The 16,938-nt window shown below is 44.7% G+C and overlaps 1 protein-coding gene across 1 annotated transcript in view; it reads right to left on the bottom strand.

Annotated features, from left to right (window-relative positions):
- MLXIPL (MLX interacting protein like) overlaps positions 1-10,753 on the bottom strand; it is a 33,816-nt gene extending 23,063 nt beyond the window's left edge. Inside the window, exons 1-3 of the mRNA XM_067472172.1 lie at positions 10,380-10,753; positions 3,847-3,953; positions 3,390-3,472 (exon numbers count right to left, since the gene is read on the bottom strand). Of these exons, the coding sequence (XP_067328273.1) occupies positions 3,390-3,472; positions 3,847-3,953; positions 10,380-10,633 (444 nt within the window). The 5' untranslated portion in view covers positions 10,634-10,753. The remainder of the gene's footprint in view (positions 1-3,389; positions 3,473-3,846; positions 3,954-10,379) is intronic.
- Between the last annotated feature and the right edge of the window lie 6,185 nt (positions 10,754-16,938).

Below are 16,938 nucleotides of genomic sequence, written 5' to 3'. Positions count from 1 at the left end.
ACACTAAGCCAGCTATAAGGGGATTGCATACACTAAGCCAGCTCTAAAGGGATTGCATACATTAAGCCAGCTTTAAGGGAATTGCATACATTAAGCCAGCTTTAAGGGCATTGCATACATTACGCCAGCTTTAAGGGGATTGCATACATTAAGCCAGCTCTAAGGAGATTGCATATATTAAACCAGGTCTAAGGGGATTGCATACATTAAGCCAGTTCTGAGGGGATTGCATACACTAAGCCAGCCCTGAGGAGATTGCATATACTAAGCCAGGTCTAAGGGGATTGCATACACTAAGCCAGCTCTAAAGGGATTGCATACATTAAGCCAGGCCTCAGGGGATTGCATACACTAAGCCAGGTCTAACGGGATTGCATACACTAAGCCAGCTCTGAGGGGATTGCATACATTAAACCAGCTCTGAGGGGATTGCATACACTAAGCCAGTTCTAAGGGGATTCCATACACTAAACCAGCTCTAAGGGGGGTGCATACATTAAACCAGATCTAAGGGGATTGCATACATTAAACCAGCTTTAAGGGGATTGCATACACTAAACCATTTCTTAGGGGCTTCTGTCCACTAAGCTGGGCGTAGAGGTCTTCTAGTCCTTCACTTAAAGGCATTTATGCACCTCATCCAGGTCTTAGGGGCCTCTCTACACTAAGACATATCTTAGGGGATCCTATCTATTAGGCTGGCTCTTAGGGGCTTCTGTACATTAAGCCAAATTTTAGGGGATTCTATAGGCTAAGCCAGGCCTTGCGGGCTTCTGCTTCTGTCGACTAAGTTGGCTTGGAGGAGCTCCTATAAGTGAAGCCAGCACTTGATGCTAAGCCAGCTCTAAGCCAGGTTTTAGGGCTTCTCAACTACGTTTCAAGGTGTTCTGTCTCTTAAGTCAGCTCTTAAGAGACTTCTATAGGTTAAGATAAGAATTACAGGTGCTTCTGTACATTGAGCCTGGTTTTAGGGGAATCTGTAGGCGAAGCCAGGCCTTAAAGGCTTCTGTTGACTAAGTTGGCTCTTGGGAGCTTCTACTTCTGGAGACACTAAGCCAGCTCTATGGGGCTTCTGCCCACTAAGCCAGGTTTTAGAGGATTCTGTAGGCTAAGCCAGGCCTTAAAGGCTTCTGTTGACTAAGTTGGCTCTTGGGAGCTTCTACTTCTAGAGACACTAAGACAGCTCTATGGGGCTTCTGCCCACTAAGCCAGGTTTTAGGGGATTCTGTAGGATAAGCCAGGCCTTAAAGGCTTCTGTTGACTAAGTTGGCTCTTGGGAGCTTCTACTTCTGGAGACACTAAGCCAGCTCTATGGGGCTTCTGCCCACTAAGCCAGGTTTTAGGGGATTCTGTAGGATAAGCCAGGCCTTAAAGGCTTCTGTTGACTAAGTTGGCTCTTGGGAGCTTCTACTTCTGGAGACACTAAGCCAGCTCTATGGGGCTTCTGCCCACTAAGCCAGGTTTTAGGGGATTCTGTAGGATAAGCCAGGCCTTAAAGGCTTCTGTTGACTAAGTTGGCTCTTGGGAGCTTCTACTTCTGGAGACACTAAGCCAGCTCTATGGGGCTTCTGCCCACTAAGCCAGGTTTTAGAGGATTCTGTAGGCTAAGCCAGGCCTTAAAGGCTTCTGTTGACTAAGTTGGCTCTTGGGAGCTTCTACTTCTGGAGACACTAAGCCAGCTCTATGGGGCTTCTGCCCACTAAGCCAGGTTTTAGAGGATTCTGTAGGCTAAGCCAGGCCTTAAAGGCTTCTGTTGACTAAGTTGGCTCTTGGAAGCTTCTACTTCTGGAGATACTAAGCCAGCTCGAAGGGGCTTCTGCCCACTAAGCCAGGTTTTAGGGGATTCTGTAGGCTAAGCCAGGCCTTAAAGGCTTCTGTTGACTAAGTTGGCTCTTGGAAGCTTCTACTTCTGGAGACACTAAGCCAGCTCTATGGGGCTTCTGCCCACTAAGCCAGGTTTTAGGGGATTCTGTAGGCTAAGCCAGGCCTTAAAGGCTTCTGTTGACTAAGTTGGCTCTTGGGAGCTTCTACTTCTGGAGACACTAAGCCAGCTCGAAGGGGCTTTTGCCCACTAAGCCAGGTTTTAGGGGATTCTGTAGGCTAAGCCAGGCCTTAAAGGCTTCTGTTGACTAAGTTGGCTCTTGGAAGCTTCTACTTCTGGAGACACTAAGCCAGCTCTATGGAGCTTCTGCCCACTAAGCCAGGTTTTAGGGGATTCTGTAGGCTAAGCCAGGCCTTAAAGGCTTCTGTTGACTAAGTTGGCTCTTGGGAGCTTCTACTTCTGGAGACACTAAGCCAGCTCTATGGGGCTTCTGCCCACTAAGCCTGGTTTTAGGGGATTCTGTAGGCGAAGCCAGGCCTTAAAGGCTTCTGTTGACTAAGTTGGCTCTTGGAAGCTTCTACTTCTGGAGATACTAAGCCAGCTCGAAGGGGCTTCTGCCCACTAAGCCTGGTTTTAGGGGATTCTGTAGGCTAAGCCAGGCCTTAAAGGCTTCTGTTGACTAAGTTGGCTCTTGGAAGCTTCTACTTCTGGAGACACTAAGCCAGCTCTATGGGGCTTCTGCCCACTAAGCCAGGTTTTAGGGGATTCTGTAGGCTAAGCCAGGCCTTAAAGGCTTCTGTTGACTAAGTTGGCTCTTGGAAGCTTCTACTTCTGGAGACACTAAGCCAGCTCTATGGGGCTTCTGCCCACTAAGCCAGGTTTTAGGGGATTCTGTAGGCTAAGCCAGGCCTTAAAGGCTTCTGTTGACTAAGTTGGCTCTTGGGAGCTTCTACTTCTGGAGACACTAAGCCAGCTCTATGGGGCTTCTGCCCACTAAGCCAGGTTTTAGGGGATTCTGTAGGCTAAGCCAGGCCTTAAAGGCTTCTGTTGACTAAGTTGGCTCTTGGAAGCTTCTACTTCTGGAGACACTAAGCCAGCTCTATGGGGCTTCTGCCCACTAAGCCAGGTTTTAGGGGATTCTGTAGGCTAAGCCAGGCCTTAAAGGCTTCTGTTGACTAAGTTGGCTCTTGGGAGCTTCTACTTCTGGAGACACTAAGCCAGCTCGAAGGGGCTTCTGCCCACTAAGCCAGGTTTTAGGGGATTCTGTAGGCTAAGCCAGGCCTTAAAGGCTTCTGTTGACTAAGTTGGCTCTTGGGAGCTTCTACTTCTGGAGATACTAAGCCAGCTCGAAGGGGCTTCTGCCCACTAAGCCAGGTTTTAGGGGAATCTGTAGGCTAAGCCAGGCCTTAAAGGCTTCTGTTGACTAAGTTGGCTCTTGGAAGCTTCTACTTCTAGAGACACTAAGCCAGCTCTATGGGGCTTCTGCCCACTAAGCCAGGTTTTAGAGGATTCTGTATCCCAAGCCAGGCCTAAAGGGAGGTTTTCTCTCCGCTCAAGGAAGGCTCACTTCCGGCTTCCGGTGGGCGTCTGCTTCCGATCCGTCCAACGGAGTGACAAAGCCGCACACGGGGCTCTTCCTGCGTTCCACATCTGCAGCAGACAGAGACACACATCAGGGCTACAACGTCATCTAGGATGCTGGGCAATGCAGTACCATCCCCTCCCTCCTGTAAAATAAGCAATATATCCCCAAAAATCTGGAATAGATTTGATGAAATCCTGCCTTTTGCCTCTCCTTTTTTTTCTCCCAAAAGGCCATTTGGAAATCCAGATTGCAACAGCTGAACTTTGGCAACCTCCTCCTGTTTGCGAAAGGGAGCAAAGCAGGAAGGGGGGGGGGGGGACAGAGCTCACTTTTGCCAAGTTCCAAAGTCCAGAAGTCAAATTTCAGTCTCTCCGTGGATTCAGAAATCATGATCCTGATCATTTTGGTGGGGAAGAAGCAGGGTGCAATATATACTCACATTGTATATACCAAGCTCTCCAGATGGCATTGTTCAGGCGGACCTTGTCCCGGCAAAGCAGGCGGAGACCCTTGAAATTCTTCCATTTGGGGGACACCAATTTGCCACTGAAATGCAAACACAAAGGGATATGTGAACGACTTTGGAAAGCAGCCTTATCTGTCTCCTATCTATACATATCAAAGTCATGTACGTACATTGGTTTGTAGCACAAAGGCTCTGGTGTGGCTTGACAGATCCGGACCAAACCTGGCACAAAGACCCTTCATGTTCCAACTTAAAAAGTAAGGCAAGGAAAAGGAAAGGAAAGGAAAGGAAAGGAAAGGAAGAAAGAAGAGGTGAAGGAAGAGAGGGAAGGAAGGAAGGAAGGGATGGAGGAAAGGGGAAGGAAGGAAAGGAAGGGAAGAAAGAAATAAAAAGGGAAGGGAGAAAGGGAGGAGTGGAAGATAGGAATGAAAGAGAAAGATTGGAAGGGAAAGGAAAGGAAGGAAGACGAGGTGAAGGAAGAAAGGGGAGAAAGGAAAAAGGAAGGAAGGGGAAGGAAGGAAGGAAGGAAGGAAGGAAGGAAGGAAGGAAGGAAGGAAGGGAAGGAAGGAATAAATAGAAAGGAAAGAGGGAAAGGGATGAGAGGAAGATAGGCAAGAAAGAGAAAGAAGGGAAGGAAAGAAAAAATGTGTGAAGGAAGGGAGGGAAGGAAGAAAAAGAAGGAGGAAGGAAGGAAGACATGGAGAAAAGGTGAAGGAAGGAAGGAAGGGAAGGAAGGGAAGGAAGGAAGAAATAGAAAGGAAAGAGGGAAAGGGATGAGAGGAAGATAGGCAAGAAAGAGAAAGAAGGGAAGGAAAGAAAAAAACGTGCAAAGGAAGGGAGGGAAGAAAGAAAAAGAAGGAGGAAGGAAGGAAGAGATGGAGAAAAGGTGAAGGAAGGAAGGAAGGAAGGAAGAAATAGAAAGAAAAGGAAGAAAGAGATGAGAAGAAGATAGGAAAGAAAGAGAAAGAAGGGAAGGGAAGAAAAAAAGGTGATAGGAGGGAGGGAAGAAAGAAAAAGAAGGAGGAAGGGAGGAAGAGATGGAAGGGAGGGAAGGAAGGGAGGAAGAAATAGAAAGGAAAGGGAGAAAGGGATGAGAAGAAAATAGGCAAGAAATGGAAAGAAGGGAAGGAAAGAAAAAAGGGGCAATGGGAGGGAGGGAAGAAAGAAAAAGAAGGAGGGAGGGAGGGAGGAAGAAAAAGGAAAGGGAGAAAGGGATGAGGGGAAGATTGGAAAAAAGAGAAAGAAGCTAAAGGAAGAAGGGGCAAAGGAAGGGAGGGAAGAAAGAAAAAGAAGGAAGGGGAAGGAAGGAAGGAAGGAAGAGACGGAGAAAAGAGGAAGGAGGGGAAGAAAGAAAGAAAGAAAGAAAGAAAGAAAGAAAAGGAAGGAGAAAGGAAGGGAAAGGAAGGAAGAGATGAAGGAAAGGGGAAGGAAAGAAAGGAAGGGAAGGGAAGGAAGAACAAAATAGAAAAAGGGGAGAAAGGGATGAGAGGAAGATAGGAAAGAAAGAGAAAGACGGGAATGGAAAGGAAGGGAAGGGGTGAAGGAAGAATGAAGGGGTGAAGGAAGGGAGGGAAGAAAAGAAGGAAGGAAGGAAGGAAGGAAGGAAGGAAGGAAGGAAGGAAGGAAGAAAAGGCAAGGTATATGGTGGAAAGCAAGGGAAGAAGGGAAGGAAGGAAGAAAAGAGAGAGGGAGAAGGGATATGAGGTAAATGAAGGAAGGAAGGAAAGAGTCACAAAGAAAATGCCAATCCAGCCAACGCAAGGTATCTCTGTTTAAGGGGATACAAGTTAAAGCTGACTGTTTCCTGCTCATTTATCTTGACATCCCAAACAAATGCCAAGTGAAAGCCAAGAGATAGCTGGAACATGACAAAAGCTCGTGAAAGGGGGCTTTGAGAAGGTCAGCCATGTCAGCCAGACCCTCATTTCAGTCCAAAGACAGATGACAGGATCCCAACCCGGCTCCTCCTCACAGGCCGGCCTCCCTTCTGTTTGTTCTCCCTTTTTGTGTTGTTTTCGGCCCCAAATCGAAGGCGCTCTTTGACACATCTAACACCGAACGTGGCATAAGCTAATGTTGACCCAAGAAGCCAGGAAATAATAAGAACGCTGCGCCGGCTGTTTCTTTCCTCCTCTCTGGTTGCTGCGTCCGAGTTCCCAAATGTTTGCATTAGAGCCATTAGGCCTGAGCGCAGTTTCCCTCGACTGCGTTTCCATCATCTTCCGGATGGGAAAAACAAGCAAACACCATCTGGGGTGGAAAGAGCCTGAAAAACAAGATCGTGTGCGGAGGAAGACATTCTATGCCCTTCTCTGCTCATTTTTAATTGAAAGAGAGATGTATTGTGACTGAAAACCCAAAAGCTCCCAGGTTAGGTCATATTTTGCATGCTAAGCAGGGTCGGTCCTGGTTGGGATTTGGAGGGGAGACCACCAACAAGCCTATTTCGGAGGAAGGAACCAGCAAGAATCACCTCTGGGGTCTTCCTTGCTTATTCGAATCCATAGGGTCCCCATACGTCAATAGAGAACTCACACAGACACTGATGGAAATGAAAAATGAATGAGATGAACTTAAAATCTTAACTCTCACGTTTCCAAAGGCTTAAGGAGCCTAGAGGCACCAGATCTTGGAGGCTATGCAGGGATGGCCCTGGTTAGTCTTTGGACAGGACACCAGGCACTGAAGGCTGCATTAAAAAAAGGGGGGGGGGAGGTCTGGCAAAACCACCCTGAAAAATCCATGACTTAATAAAATTATACAAAATTCATAGGGTCGCAATAAGTTAACAGATACTGTAAATAGACTGCTACCTTTCATGGCTGGACACTCTCTTTTGGCCAGATCCACCTCTCAGGAAGGAAGGAAGGAAGGAAGGAAGGAAGGAAGGAAGGAAGGAAGAAAAGAAGGAGGGAGAGAAGGAGGGAAGGAAGAGAGGGAGGAAGGAAGGAAAGAAGGAAAGAAGGAAAGAAGGAAAGAAGGAAAGAAGGAGGGAAGGGAGGGAGGGAAGAAGGAAAGAAGGAAAGAGGGAGGGAGGGAGGGAGAGAAGGAGGGAAGGATGGAAGGGAGGGAGGGAGGAGGGGAGAGAGGAAGAAGGGAAGCAAAAGGAGGGAGGGAATGGAAGGAAAAAGGGAAATAAGGGAAAAAGAGAAGCACTGAAGAAAAAGAAAGGAAGAGGGGAAAGGAAAGAAGAAGAAGATAGGGAGGGAAAGAGAGAGGAAGGAGAGAGGGAAAGGAAGAAAAGGGAGGGAAGGAGAGAGGAAAGGAAGGAAAGGAAAGAAGAAAAAGTGGAAAGAAGGAAAAGAAGGGAGGGAGGGAAAGAAGAAGAAAGGAAGAGGAGAAATGAGAGAAAGAAGAAGGGAGGGAAGGAGAAAGGAAGGAGCTGGAAAGGAGCAGGAAAGGATGAGGGAAGGGAAAGGGAAAGGGAAAGAAGGAGAAGAGAAAGTGAAGAGGAGAGAGGGAAGGAGGGAAAAGGAAAGGAAGAAAGGAGGAAGAAAGGGAAGAGGAAGGAAGGAAGGAGGGAGGAGAGAAAGAAGAAGGAAAGAAATAAGGACGGGAAAGGAACGTAATGGGCACTGATTTATTTATCAACACTCGTTTATAACCGAAGCATGTAATCTCAAAAAAAGGATCACAAAAGAAGACCTTATTTCTCCTTCCACAACAAAGCAGGAAGTTCAAAAGTCCTGGGTGCAAAAGTCGGGGTCTTATCAGGAAGAATTCCTGATAAGGATTTTTTATCATCCGCCGCATGGCTATTTCTGTTATTAAAAGTCTTGCATTCATCCCAAACCAGATCTGCTTCTAAGTCTTTGGGCAAACAAGGATTGGGGATAAAGCTTGAGTGGAGGCACCTTTCCCCCAGGATAATAACTCCTCCAGGAGTGGATTTCCCTTCCTTTTAAAGGGGAGATTTCTCTCACTTCCTATTATCTCATTTCTGTTCTCAACTGTGAGTCAGGCGTTTGTAACTCGGGGACTACCCGTGCTTCCACTTTTATATTAACCAACAGCGCGACTAATACGCGAAATGCAAGGGACTCTCATTGCACATTCCAAAACAGTAATTAAGACCAAAAAGAAAAGATATATTCATCAATAATTATGGTGATTGATTAGAAGCCTGTTAAGTATTGTAGTGTTATTGATAATGCCCAACTATGTTGCTACTAGTAAATACAAAGGTTTTCCCCTGACATTAAGTCCAGTTGTGTCCAATTCTGGAGGTTGGTGCTCATCTCCATTTCCAAGCTGAAGAGCTGGCGTTGTCCATAGACGCCTCCAAGGTCATGTGGCCGGCATGACTGCAGGGAGAGCTGTTACCTTCCCACCGAAGCAGTACCTATTGATCTACTCACACTTGCATGTTTTCGAACTGCTAGGTTGGCACAAGCTGGGGCTGACAGCAGGAGCTCACCCCACTCCCTGGATTCGAACTGCTAACCTTTTGGTTCCTGCCTGAGTTCTACCTATTGATCTACTCACATTGGCAAGTTTTCAAACTGCTTGTTTCACACAAGCTGGGGCTGACAGCGGGAGCTCACCCCGCTCCCCGGATTCGAACCGCTAACCTTTTGGTTCCCGCCTGAGTGCTACCTATTGATCTACTCACATTGGCATGTTTTCGAACTGCTAGGTTGGCACAAGCTAGGGCTGACAGCAGGAGCTCACCCTGCTCCCTGGATTCGAACTGCTAACTTTTCAGTCAGCAAGTTCAGCAGCTCAGCGGTTTAAACCACTGCACCACCAGAGATTCCACTAATAATAATGATGATGATAATGATGATGATGCAGATTCTGAACAATAGGGCTAAATGACCTCTAGAGGGCCCCATCAACTCTAGAATCCAATAATAATAATGTCCTATATTATTATTATTATTATTATTATTATTATTATTATGCAAACTCTGAATCACGCACCAAGATGACCTTTGGAGGGCCCCATCAACTCTAGGATCTAATAATAATAATAATACACTATATTATTATTATTATCATTATTATTGTTGTTGTTGTTTTGTTGTGGTTGTTGTTGTTATTATTATTATTATTATTATTATTATTATTATTATTATACAGAGTCTGACTCATTGGGCTAGGTGATCTCTGGAAGGCCCGTTAACTCTAGGATCCAATAATAATAATAATACTGTATATTATTATTATTATTATTATTATTATCATGCAGACTCTGAATCATTGGGCTAGATTACCTTTGGAGGGGCCCATCAACTCTAGGATCCAATAATAATTATAATACCCATTATTATTATTATTATTATTATTATAGAGTCTGAATCATTGGGCTGGATGACCTTTGGAGGGCCCCATCAACTCTAGGATTCAATAATAATAATAGTAATAATAATAATAATCTATATTATTATTATTGTTATTATTATTATTGTTAAGCGTCTGAATCATTGGGCTAGATGACCTTTGGAGGGTCCCATCAACTCTAGGATCCAATAATAATAATACCTATTATTATTATTATTATTATTATTATTATTATTTTGCAGAGTCTGAATCATTGGACTAGATGACCTTTGGAGGAACCCATCAACTCTACGATCCAATAATAATAATAATAATAATAATAATATTCTTTAGTATTATTATTATTATTTTGAAGAGTCTGAATCATTGGGCTAGATGATCTTTGGAGGACGCCATCAACTCTAGGATCCAATAATAATAATACCTATTATTATTATTATTATTATTATTATTGAAGAGTCTGAATCATTGGGCTAGATGACCTTTGGAGGAACCCATCAACTCTAGGATCCAATAATAATACGCATTATTATTATTATTATTATTATTATTATTATTGAAGAGTTTGAATACCCATTATTATTATTATTATTATTATTATTATTTTGAAGAGTCTGAATCATTGGGCTAGATGACCTTTGGAGGAACCCATCAACTCTAGGATCCAATAACAATAATACCTATTATTATTATTATTATTATTATTATTATTATTATTGTCATTATGCAGAGTCTGAATCATTGGACTAGATGATCTAGAATACAATAATAATAAAAATAAAAATACCCATTATTATTATTATTATTATTATTATTATTATTATTAGTATGCAATGTGTGTTATTATTTTGCAGAGTCTGAATCATTGGACTAGATGACCTTTGGAAGAACCCATCAACTCTAGGATCCAATAATAATCATACCAATTATTATTATTATTATTATTATTATTATTATTATTATGAGTCTGAATCATTGGGCTAGATGACCTTTGGAGGGCCCGTCAACTCTAGGATCCAATAATAATAATACCTATTATTATTATTATTATTGTTATTGTCATTATGCAGAGTCTGAATCATTGGGTTAGATGACCCTCCAAACTCTAAGGTTTGCAGACATCAGGACAGGCATCTAATCCCATTTCCAATGGTTGGGCAAATGGACTGATTTGGGTCCCATAACCCAAGGCCACCCAAGGCCGCAGGTAAGCCCGGACTCACCTGTAGGCCAGGCTCATGCACTCAAAGAGCCGCGTCAAGGTGGGGTCGATGCCAGGAGGGTCGGGTCCCCGGTGGTGGCCGTGCGGAGAGGACAGCATGAAGTGACCGCTGTGGATGACCTGGGAGCGGGCCGAGGTCCCAGCCTTGGGAAGGCCGCCGGCCAAAGCTGGACCGTCCGAGTCGGAATCCGAATCCAGGACCGGCTGTGGGGCCACCTGTGGGGCCAGGTAAGGCCCTGGTTGGACGGCCTCCATTGCAAACACAGGTGAGCCCAGGGAAGCAGAGTGCCCGGCATAAACGCTTCTGCTGACCTCCTCGAACCAGCCTCCAAGGTCTCCGGCCTCCTTCTGCCGCTCGACCCGTTTGGCAGGTGCTTTTATAGCCCCAGGTGGCCCCGCCTCTAAAGTGGGTGGGGTTTAGTGGGGGCAAAAAACAACAACACTGGCATCGAAGCCCTTCTGAACCAGTCCGCCACATGTTCTCAAGTCTGGAATGAGTGTTGCAATCCGTCTGCTTTGGAAAGCAGTGTTGCCTCTGAGCTTCTTGACCTTTGGACTCTATACATCCCATGCGACGGAACCCTGGGAGTTATAGTTCCCCAGGGTTTGGCCATCAAAGGACACCCAAAGGTCCAATGGCTGCCATTAATGCCTGAAAGCCAAACATCAGAGCTGGACTTTGTCAAGGCCTTTCGCCTTCTCTGCCTAAGGAAGCTGGGTCCCTGGGAAACTATACATCCCAGGGTCCCATAGCATGTGGTGTCAGCATGCAAAAGAATCCTGAGAACTGTAGTTTGCCATGGCATTTCGCCTTGCCTGCCTAAGGAATCTGGGATCTTGGCAAACTGCACATCCCAGGGTCCCATAACATGTGGTGTCTGCATGCTGAGAGTTGTAGTTTGGCAATGCCTGGACTCTATACATCCCATGCGACAGAACCCTGGGAGTTATAGTTCCCCAGGGTATGGCCATCAAAGGACACCCAAAGGTCCAATGGCTGCCATTAATGCCTGAACGCCAAACTTCAGAGCTGGACTTTGTCAAGGCCTTTTGCCTTCTCTGCCTAAAGAAGCAAATTATATATCCCAGGGTCCCATAGCATGTGATGTCTGCAGGCAAAGGAATTCTGAGAGTTTTAGTTTGGCATGGCATTTTGCCTTGCCTACCTAAGGAAGTTGGGTCCCCAGCAAACTATACATCCCAGGGTCTCACAGAATGTGGTGCCTGCATGTGGAAGAATCCTGAGAATTGTAGGTTGGATAAGGCATTTCGCCTTGCCTACCTAAGGAATCTGGGATCTTGGCAAACTGCACATCCCAGGGCTCCATAGCATATGGTGTCTGCATGCGGAAGAATCCTGAGAATTGTAGTTTGGCATGGCATTTCACCTTGCCTACCTAAAGAACCTGGGGTCTTTGCAAACTACATATTCCAGGGTGCCACAGCAAGTAATGCCTGCATTGTGCAGAATTCTGAGAGTTGTCATTTGGCATGGCATTTTGCCTTGCCATGCTAAAGAACCTGGGGTCTTGGCAAACTACACATCCCAGGGTCCCATAGGATATGTTGTCTGCATGCTGCAGAATTCTGAGGGTTGTAGTTTGGCAATGCCTTTTGCTGTCTCTGCCTATGGAAGCTGGGGTCTTGGCCAACTACACATCCCAGGGTCCCATAGCATGTGGTGCCTGCATGCTGCAGAATCCTGAGAGTTGTCATTTGGCATGACATTTCGCCTTGCCATGCTAAAGAACCTGGGGTCTTGGCAAACTACACATCCCAGGGCTCCATAGCATGTGATGTTTGCATGTGGAAGAATCCTGAGAGCTGTAGTTTAACATCACCTTTTGCCTTCTCTGCCTCCGGATGATGGGTCCTTGGCAAACTATACATCCCAGGGTCCCATAGCAAGTGGTGCCTGCATGCTGCAGAATTCTGAGAGATGTCGTTTGGCATGGCATTCCGCCTAGCCTGGCTAAAGAACCTGGGGTCTTTACAAACTACATATCCCAGGACTCCATAGCATGTGGTGTCTGCATGTGGAAGAATCCTGAGAGCTGTAGTTTGGCACCACCTTTTGCCTTCTCTGCCTCCAGAAGATGGGACCTTGGCAAACTATGCATCCCAGGGTCCCATAGCAAGTGGTGCCTGCATGCTGCATAATGATGAGAGTTGTAGTTTGGGACCGCCTTTTGCCTTCTCTGCCTACGGAAGCTGGGGTCCTTGACAAACTATACATCCCAGGGTCCCATAGCAAGTGGTGCCTGCATGCTGCATAATGTTGAGAGTTGTAGTTTGGCAAGACATTTTATTTATTTATTTATTTATTTACTTTATTTATATACCGCTTTTCTCAGCCCTCAGGCGACTCAAAGCGGGTTTTTTGCCTTCTCTGCCTACAGAAGCTGGTGTCTTGGCAAACTATACATCCCAAGGTTCCACAGTATGGAGTCGTGAGAGCTAAAAGTAATGTCTGCATGCTGTGGAATTGTGAGAGTTGCGGTTTGGCAAAGCCTTTCGCCTTTGCTACCTATGAAAGCTGGGTCCCTGGCAAACTATACATCCCAAGGTCCCACAATATGGAGTCGTGAGAGCTAAAAGTAATGTCTACATGCTGCGGAATTGCGAGAGTTGTGGTTTGGCAAGGTCTTTTGCCTTCACTGCCTATGAAAGCTGGGTCCTTGGCAAACTATGCATCCCAGGGTCCCCTAGAATGTGATGTCTGCACGCCGTGCAATCATGAGAGCTGTAGCCTGGCATGGCCTTCCACTTTCCCCGCCTAAGGAAGTGGAGTATTTAGCAAACTATATATCCCAGAAACCTGTACCGCCTTGCCGTGAATTGCTTCTTCACTTGTATGGGTTGCATGGCATGCATGCAAAGCACTGGCCAAACAGGCTTTTGTTTGCCTTGGCTGAAGGCCGAGAGGAGCGAGCGCGAGAGAGCGAGAGAGCCCATTCGCCCCTTGGTGTTGACTCAGCGCTCTTTTCTCCCCCAGCAAGCAAATATAGATTCAGGGCAAGAGGACACCACACGCAGGGTGATATCACAACCCGTGGGCACAGAATGGCACCGAAAGCCGTAAATCTGGGCATTTTAGGGCTGGCGGGTTCGAGGAAATGACAAGAACCACCGATGGTGCACTAAGAGACACCTGGATGGGAAATGTTGTTGTTGTTGTTTTTGTTGTTGTTTACCTGCTTCTGCTTTCAGCTTGAAGTGGGGCACAAAATGAGTCAAGTCCACCTATAAAAGCACATATTAAAACATAGTTAAATTCACACACACACATATATTAAAAGATATGAAACAAAAGAGAGAAGAGCTTTGCAAACTTGCATAATACATTTTAAGAATTATGAGGATTTGGAGAGCGGGGGCGCGGGCCTCGTTCTTTCCTTTCTTTGGTCTATTTTGGGGTGTTTTCTATACTTGGTGTATTTCCCGTTTTCTTTACAAAACCAAACCAAACCGAGGTGGTGAGTAGGTAGGGAAATAGAAAGGGGAGGGAAGGAAGAGAAGAAAGAGAAAAAGAAAGGGAGGTAGGAAACAGAGAGGGAAGGAAGAAAAGAAAAAAAGAAAGAAAGGTAAGCAGGAAAATAGAGCAAAAGAAGAGAAGGGAGAGAGAGAGAAAGGAAAGGAAGAAGGGGAGAAAGAAAGGGAGGAAAGAAAAAGAGAGGGAAAGGAAGAGAAGAAAGAAAGAAAGGTAAGCAGGAAAATAGAGCAAAAGAAGAGAAGGGAGAGAGAGAGAGAAAGGAAAGGAAGAGAAGAAGGGGAGAAAGAAAGGGAGGAAAGAAAAAGAGAGGGAAAGAAGAAAAGAAAGAAAGAAAGGTAAGCAGGAAAATAGAGCAAAAGAAGAGAAGGGAGAGAGAGAGAAATGGAAGGAAGAGAAGAAGGGGAGAAAGAAAGGGAGGAAAGAAAAAGAGAGGGAAAGAAGAGAAGAAAGAAAGAAAGGTAAGCAGGAAAATAGGGCAAAAGAAGAGAAGGGTGAGAGAGAGAAAGGGAAGGAAGAGAAGAAGGGGAGAAAGAAAGGGAGGAAAGAAAAAGAGAGGAAAAGAGGAAGAAAGAGAGAAAGAAAGGGAAGGAGGAAAAAGAGAGGAAAGGAAGAGAAGAAAAAAATAAAAACGGGAAAATAGAGCAAAAGAAGAGAAGAAAGAGAGAAAGAAAGGGAAGGAAGAAAAGTAAGGGAAGAAAATGAGAGGAAAGGGAAGGAAGAGAGAGAAAGGGAAGGAAGAGAAGAAAAGGAAGGAAGAAAGGGAGGAAAGGAAAAGAGGGAAAGAAGAGGAGAAAGAAAGGTAAGCAGGAAAATAGAGCGAAGGGAGAGAAGAAAGAGAGAAAGAAAGGTAAACAGGAAAAAGAGAGGAAAGGAAGAGAAGAAAGAGAGAAAGAAAGGGAAGAAAGGGAGAAAGAAAGGGAAGGAGGAAAAAGAGGGGGGAGGAAGAGAAGAAAGAAATAAAAATGGGAAAATAGAGCAAAAGAAGAGAAGAAAGAGAGAAAGAAAGGGAAGGAAGGAAGAAAAGAAGGGGTACGAAAATGAGAGGAAAGGGAGAATTAAAGGTAGGTAGGAAAAAAGGAAGGGAAAGAAGAGAAGAAAGGTAGTAAAAAGAGAGGGAAGGAAGAGAAGAAAGGGAGGGAAGAATAACAGAAAGGGAAGGAAGGGAAGAATAAGTCTTGACAAGAAAACTCTGTGACAGTATTGTCTTAGGGCTGTCCGACATCTGAAACAACTTGAAAATACACAACAACAACCACAACCACAATAAACTAGAGTCTGGCCTCCAAACAATCTGAGGGACCCATGTTCTACAGTAGAGAAGCACCTTTCACTTTGGACAAGCTTTGCATGGACTTGAATGGATTCAATCCGACGACCGGCCCAAACCCGGCCTGGATCTGTTGCCCCGCTGACCTGGATGCCATTGCCGAATGGGCAAATGGTCCCTACGGAAGGCCAGGGTGCTTCACAAAGCTGGGTTTTTCCGCTGCCAAATGATCAAAGGGAGTATTTGTGCCAAAGGGATGGGAGCGGAGGAGTGTGCCACAAAGCCGGGGATGAGTCAAGGGGGAAAAGAGAAATAGATCTGTGGCCCCATCTGCGCGCCTCTGCGCTTGGCCTGGAAAGGAAGAACAGATGGCACAAGAGGAGGAGGAGGCTGGGCCTTCCTCACAATGGAGATGCCAGTGACTGAGGGATAGCGTTATGGGTTGGGCTTGCCTTGGCATATATCAACCTAAACTGCTTTGTTTTTTCACCGTATCCGCTTTGGGTTGTAGTCCGAAGTTTCCAAAGCACTCCTCAATATTTCCGTCCCCATGCACACAACTCTTTGGGCATCATTCCTTTCAGGCCCAAAGCCTGGAGCAGAGGCACAGCTTGTTTATCAGAGTCTACCGGCTGCATGGGCTGACGTGTCCGCTCCGGATTTTAGTCCGAAGTCGAGCCGCTTAGGTCATCCTTGCCAAGCTAGAACCCAAAGCCAATGCATTGGCATGAAACAAAAGCATTATAAATAGAGGCATTATTATAATATTATATATTATATATAATTATATTATTATAATTATATTACATTATTATATATAATTAAATTATTATAATTATATTACAATATTATATATAATTATATTAAAATATTATATATAATTATATTATTAAACAGAGGCATTATTATAATATTATATATTATATATAATTATATTATTATAATAATTATATTATAATATTATATATAATTATATTATTGTTAATAGTAATATTTTATATGTTATCAGTAGCAATTACATTTAATATATAAGTAACTATATTTAATGTATTATGTATTATCAGTAGTAATTATATTTAATATATTAGTATTACTATATTACAATATTTTGACATATTATTATTATTTGGTTTTATTATTATTAGCCTTATATTGTATGGCATTATAATATAGTATTAATTAATATCAATATGATATGCTTATACAATATATTATATTATTAGCATGGCACCATATTAGTATTATATATTTGTTGTTGTTGTTGTTCATTCGTTCAGTCGTCTCCGACTCTTCGTGACCTCATGGACCAGCCCACGCCAGAGCTCCCTGTCGGCCGTTACCACCCCCAGCTCCCTCAAGGTCAGTCCAGTCACTTCAAGGATGCCATCCATCCACCTTGCCCTTGGTCGGCCCCTCGTCCTTTTGCCTTCCACTTTCCCCAGCATCATTCCCTTCTCTAGGCTTTGCTGTCTCCTCATGATGTGGCCAAAGGACTTCAACTTTCCCTCTCGTCTCCTTCCCTCCAGTGAGCAGCCGGGCTTTATTTCCTGGAGGATGGACTGGTTGGATCTTCTCGCAGTCCAAGGCACTCTCAGCACTTTCCTCCAACACCACAGCTCAAAAGCATCGATCTTCCTTCGCTCAGCCTTCCCGAAGGTCCAGCTCTCACATCCGTATGTTACTACAGGGAAGACCATGGCTTTGACTAGGCGGATCTTTGTTGCCAGTCTGATGTCATAATACTGTAATATGATTAGTAATATTATATGTAATATATCATGTACCATTATTATATTATTA

This window comes from Anolis sagrei, chromosome 11 (genome assembly GCF_037176765.1).
Source record: "Anolis sagrei isolate rAnoSag1 chromosome 11, rAnoSag1.mat, whole genome shotgun sequence".
Lineage (NCBI taxonomy): Eukaryota > Metazoa > Chordata > Lepidosauria > Squamata > Dactyloidae > Anolis > Anolis sagrei.
The sequence above is the reverse complement of the archived record's forward strand: the minus strand, read 5'-3'. Positions and strand labels throughout refer to the sequence as shown.